The sequence below is a fragment of the Artemia sp. Qi Xiang Cuo genome, chromosome 2 (genome assembly GCF_049724085.1).
Source record: "Artemia sp. Qi Xiang Cuo chromosome 2, ASM4972408v1, whole genome shotgun sequence".
NCBI classification, from domain to species: Eukaryota; Metazoa; Arthropoda; class Branchiopoda; order Anostraca; family Artemiidae; genus Artemia; species Artemia sp. Qi Xiang Cuo.
Window position 1 is genome coordinate 51,924,768 of NC_142795.1, and position 6,000 is coordinate 51,930,767.

Genomic DNA, 6,000 nt, shown 5'->3' on the forward strand with positions numbered 1-6,000 from the left:
TTCAAATCATACCAGGAAGTCCCGTTTCATCCCTCCTCCCATGTAAAATTTAATGGATGATTTCAATCCATAGATTCCAAGCCATGACTGGAATCCGTGCCCTCTTTAGTATACTTTCATTTGAAAAAGACTTTAATTCCAGATTATTTTTCAAATCATGCCGGAAATCCCCCCTCTGTGGAAATTTTTTCTCGAAAATCTCCCCACCCTCAGTTTACTCCCACGGAAAATTCCCCCATGGAGAATTTCCCCTGCGGAACTCCCCGATGGAGAGTTTATCAAGCAGAAAATTCCCCCTCCCCCAAGCAGAAACCCTCCAGACGAATCCAACTCTGTTGAAAGTTTCCCCAGAAAATCCCCAGATGTAAAATTGAGTCGGCAAAGACAAAATAAAACAAATAAAAATAATTTCGTATAGGAATTCGGGCAAATTCCCCAGTGTAAAATTTCCCCTGGAAAGTTTAAACCCGCAACCCCCCTCCCACACAAAATTCTCACTGTAGAAAGCCCCCCTCCCCCCGCCAAAAATAAGTCTTACAACCCTTGCCCGATAGGGCTGTGGAGGGTTGTCATCCTTAAAGACATAATTTTTGGACCTTTTAACTACGCTGAACAAAATGGCTATCTCAAAATTTCGGATGGTTTTGGGGAAAAGGTGGGCGTGGCAGGGGGGTTGGTTGCCCCCCAATCACTTTCGACTTTCAATTTCCAATCAAATGAACCCTGTTCGAAGTTTCTGCGACAACAAATGGCCATCGCAAAATCTTTATCAGATGCATTTCGGGAAAATACGAGGTATGGGGGGAAAGTGGTCAAACGCCCTCCGATCAAATTGAATCTTAAAAAGGGCACTGGAGCTTCTGAGAACTTCTGGGTAAATTGTGGGCGTGGAAGGGTTAGTTGCCCTCCAATCACTTTCGACTATTAAACAGGGCACTAGCCCTGTCAGTTTCCAATCGAATGAACTCTTTTCGAAGTTTCTACGACAACTCGTTCAATACGAAGTGACCTGGTCTAAAACAGACAAACCAAAAAAAAAGCTATAAATGCTCACATGACTCTTTATTTGGCAGCGCTATTGCGCTGCCTATAATGTGTATGTTTATAATTCACATTTGGTTTGCTCAGCTAAATACTTTTTTTGTGTGAGTTTAATTGCTTAATAAATTGATTCATTCATCCTTGTAGTAATCTGATAAGCGTAGACATTGGATTCATTTGAGTTGGAATGAATCAGCATATTTCTATCAACGAAGCGCTTTGAAAATTTAGGTTTCCTTGCCTTAAAAGTTGTATAAGATTTCAAGTCCAGAGATTGTATATTTGTGTTTGCTATTTCGTCCTTGGGAATAGCGATAAAACGATACGCAACAGGAATAACAATAGGTCAAAATGTACTACAATCATAGCATCAAATTCACATTCACAAGTAGCCGAGAAAAAATAAAAGACTTATATGGCTCTCAATTGTCTACTACCGGCCAGGAAAACAATAATTTTACTATACAATTTTAACTGTCTAAAAACTCAAGCATGCCCAATTTTCAGCAAAGCGCTAGTTCTTTATAATTCTACAAATACTAGGAAACAGAAATTATTCCATGCATGGGGGATACCCCCTCCTCCATCCCTCACTCTTTACGCTGAAGTTTGACTTTTTTGTCACAATTGTTTAAAAACACACAGACAAGGGCCGTCAGACTTAGCGCTAAAAAACTGTAGCTAACCACCGAGGGATTGAGGAGGGGGCAGTCCCCCTCATGTACGGAATAATTTTTGTTTGTTTTAAGTCTTAATGTTGCTCCTTACTTTCTGCTGAAAAAACTTTTTTTACTTAATTTCTAACCGTTTTTCAAATCATGCCAGGAAATCCCGTCCCACCCCCCCCCCCCCCGTGTAAAATTAAATGGATTATTTCAATCGATAGATTCCAAGCCATGACTGGAATCCGAGAAATTGATATATAATCCCCAGGACTGTATCCAAACCTTTGGTCTGGGAGGGGTTATTTTTTAGGGAAGGGGGGGGGGGACCAAACAACTTTAAAAAAACTCTTCAAAAATGTGAAATTGACATTTGATCTCTCTTGACTTCTGATAATATTTCTGGTGTACACTGTTATTATGAAAGCAAAGAGTAACATTAGACCCCAAAATGAGCAGATTTTACATCTTAGAGGAGGGGAACTGCCTCTTCCTTATCCCCATTTCTACCTCATGGTCACAAAAACTTCGGAGGTTGCTCTTTTCATCAGAAATTGAGTTCTAGTCTTTATTTTATAAATCGAAAGTGATTTGAGACCAGCCAGCCACGAGAGGGGTGTTTTCCAGTTTTTTTTCCGGGAGGGGGGGTGTATTTTCTGTAAAGGGTATTTTCTGAAGAGCATTTTTCTGAGGGTATTTTCCCGGGATATTTTCTGAAGGGGTATTTTTCGGGAGGGAGGGGGGGGTAAATGCCGGCTCTCAGCTTTTAGTAGCAAAGGCGACTGTGTTTATTTTGGTTATCCGATCAGCCAGGATCTCCTAGGGATCGATTGCTAGGCCAAGACTCCTACAATTTTCCAAAGGTGCACTATGGAAACCACAGGTTCATATGGAAAAATCGATGCACGGTTATGTAGCGAGGTAAACTGAAAGACACTACGCGTTTTGCAACGGTGCAGAAAAGTAGGTTTTGTGGGGGGGTATAATAAAGGGTAGTTAAACCTTGCCCTTGGAGGAAATATGACGTACGATCCTAAGGTGATTAAAACTCAAGTAGCGTGCCCTTTGGTTCGGTCTGACTAATTGTCTGAAGCGTAGCTACTGCGTATTGACGAGAAGCTTAAATAATGTTATCTAGAGAGGTGTGGTATAATATGACAACTGTTATTAAACTTTACAGCCGGCAACGGTACAGGGCATAAAATCCCAATTCGTAATAATTAGTACATAAGATATATAATAAAATCATGCAGCATTTACTATATCAAAACGATCCAAAATCCAATCGTAATTGAAAATAGTTCAGAGATTACCACCGCGTTATCGCAAAAAAACAGGCATTTATGTACTTTATGCCCTGACCGCACGTGCAGTTTCAAACAAGGAAGCGGTTATTACAAAATCCCTTATCTCCACAGAAATTCCGCCAGCTCCTAGTTTGGTGGTCAATTTCAAAACTTCTTATCTAGAACCCATTATTTCCAAACTTCTTTATAACTTATAATTTGCGATGATGCATTTTTAATTGCTTTTATTTAAATAATTTTTTGACTTAATTGGTCAGGTTACTGGAGAGGGATGAAAAAACAAAAGAAGAAAAGTAACCTTATAAGGTCGAAAACAATGTTGTTTAGCAGAAGTCACTGAAGGAAGCGAAAAAAAAAGAATTGTTACCCAGCTGAGAAAGGTAGCCTGAATAAGGCTCACGAAATTCGGAGAGGAAACCGATAATCATATAAAATGGAGGCACAGGGATAGGTCTTATAAGGGCCCCCTTTCCTTACAGAGAGGACCCTCCTCTAAATAATTGTGTTTGAAAAAGTTCAAATTCTGAACTAGCCGCACGAAATGCGTCAGAAAAAAGTTCTAATTTGAATTTTAAACCATAGCTGCTTTTGAGCCATGTAGATGTAAAGCAAGCCTGTTTATGGAAACTGTTATGCTTCTTTACATATAACATAAGCCCATATTAGAACAAACAGATAACGCAATGCATCGTTTTGGGATAGCTAATATTGATAATTCTGGCCCGCTCTTACTGTAACTCGATGAAGAACCACCCTCACGTCTAGTCTAATTATAAATCAGTACAGTTTAGTCGAATAGATAAAATAGTAAAAATAAGAAAAAAAAGAAGAAAAATGGGAATTTCGAACCCTGAAGAACTTCAGTGAACTGATATAGGGAGAGCAAACAGCTCCCTGACATTTAATAATTGCTTAAACTAGTATAGCTAAAAAGGAAGAATTTTTTTTTTGAAAAAATCGAAAGTATTCAGTTTTAACTTGGAAAATGTTTCTACACTACTATCTTAATAATCTTACAGTTTTCTTGACCTTACGTGTTAATAACGTCAGTTTTTTTTTATAATATGTATTTACTATAGAGTAAAACTAATAGTCCCTGTGTATTAAAATTAGGCTACATGTAATATTGCCTCCGGCACAAAAGAGAAACTTGTAACGCAAAAAACACCAAATGACATCACGTTTCGTTGCAGTGGTTATTAATTAGGCTAGTAGCTTTTGATGGGTTTAGTTAAATTTAATAAATTATACATATTCAAAATCAGTATTACAAGACAATTCGTTTAATATGTATATTGGAAAGAATTACATCACCTCGACCAAACATTAAACATAAAGTAAAAATGAATATAGGCATATCATGGTTACGAGTAAAAAATTAAGAAGAAAGAAGTAGGGAGGATGGACAGGTATAATTGGGAGTAGTAAGCGCCCAATTCGTTGAAACCGTGCTTTTGAACCGTGCTTTTGAACCGTGCTTTTCAAGCCTACATTCACGCCTATTTGGATATGTGTGCAGTCTAACCGGTATATTGGCTTGTCAGGGTCAGTCACCTATTACTATGAACGGTACTTGTCTTAGCAGACGGGTTTTTATGAGGTAACACGCATTTTTTGGGTCAAACGGTGAGAGAGAGGTGGTTAGTCTATATAGAGTAAGTTGAATAGTAGGTTTTTTTTTCTAAACCAGTATTGCCTATAGCTTAATATATTCAAATATTTTTTGATATCTCTAATAGTGTATGTGTCTTCCGTGTCAGAAAACCAGTGGTAAATCCCGTATCAGAAAACCGGTGTGTCCTGTTTAGCTGCCGATAAATATATCAATTATTTTTTTTTATATATTCAGGTTTCAGATTATAATTTTCTACAGTTTGAATAGTTCATTCAACTTATCAGTATCGGTATTTTTGCGATCATTTACGTAGATATGGAATATTCTAAGCAGCTTCTGGTAAATAAAATTTTCTCGTTATAATAATAAAAAAAAATTGTCTCTCCATTAAGTTAAGGAAGAGATTCCTTCCTTACGCTCTTGTTTTTTTTCACCATTTTGTTACCTCTTTTAAAAAGCTTCCTTCTTTTAAATATTAAACAGTCCATGTGTTTCAATTTTAGTAAATATTCAAAAAGAGAGAGGCAGATTCACTTTGATTTTGGCTCATTATATATGAAAAATTAAAATAGAATTTGCATATTAGTTTCGGCCATATATTCACGCCATCTATAGTATATTCAAGGCTGTTGTGTCTGAGTTTGCATCTTGGCTGGTAACTTGGAAAAAGTTTCTGAATTATTTTGAGGTCTTTTCTTGTTGTTGTTTACACTCTAAAATTAGTCTTTTTGTCAATTAGTATTTGTATGACCTTCTCCAATTGATAGAATAAGCCCTCTTCACTGGGTATTCTCACCAGCGCCATCTTTTTTCTCGGGTAGATTGGCACGCCATCTACAGTTTCAATTTTATATTGTGCCATTTTTGATTCTTTATCGGTAAGAAGTGTACTGGGAACTAGCAGAAGAGGGGAAGGAACCTCCCGCAAGCGACGTATTGTACCGGCCGGTATTAAGTTACCCGTAAATTGCGGGGAACAGTTGAGGGGGTCCTTACACTTCCCTTGTTCCTAGGTTCCTTCGTTGCCGAGCTGTATTTCATTTCGTACGAAGATGCCGCCCGATCGACTAGTCCTGAATGTGGTTTTAAATTTTGCTGTACGGGCAAGGAGTACAGGAAATACGTCTGCTGACATTATCCAAACTGGTTGCGGATTTTTTCCTGAAGAGAAAATTAATGAAGCAAAGAAGTTTATTTGGTCCGAGGGACAGATGTCTACCCGCCAAACGGATAGGCAGAAGAAAGCGGATACGTTTGCGGACATTCTGAAAGTGTTGGATTACTGTGATAAGAATAATGTCCAGCTACCGAAGTTCGTCATATATGAGCCGGATGAAGTACCCTCTATTCCTGGCGAAGTTACAGCGACTCTTTC

The 6,000-nt window shown here is 38.1% G+C and overlaps 1 protein-coding gene across 1 annotated transcript in view; it reads right to left on the reverse strand.

Annotated features, from left to right (window-relative positions):
- Positions 1-3,438, reverse strand: part of LOC148955357 (sodium- and chloride-dependent glycine transporter 2-like) — a 69,218-nt gene extending 65,780 nt beyond the window's left edge. Inside the window, exon 1 of the mRNA XM_089107077.1 lies at positions 3,378-3,438. Within this exon, the coding sequence (XP_088963203.1) occupies positions 3,378-3,438 (61 nt within the window). The remainder of the gene's footprint in view (positions 1-3,377) is intronic.
- Positions 3,439-6,000: the final 2,562 nt, after the last annotated feature.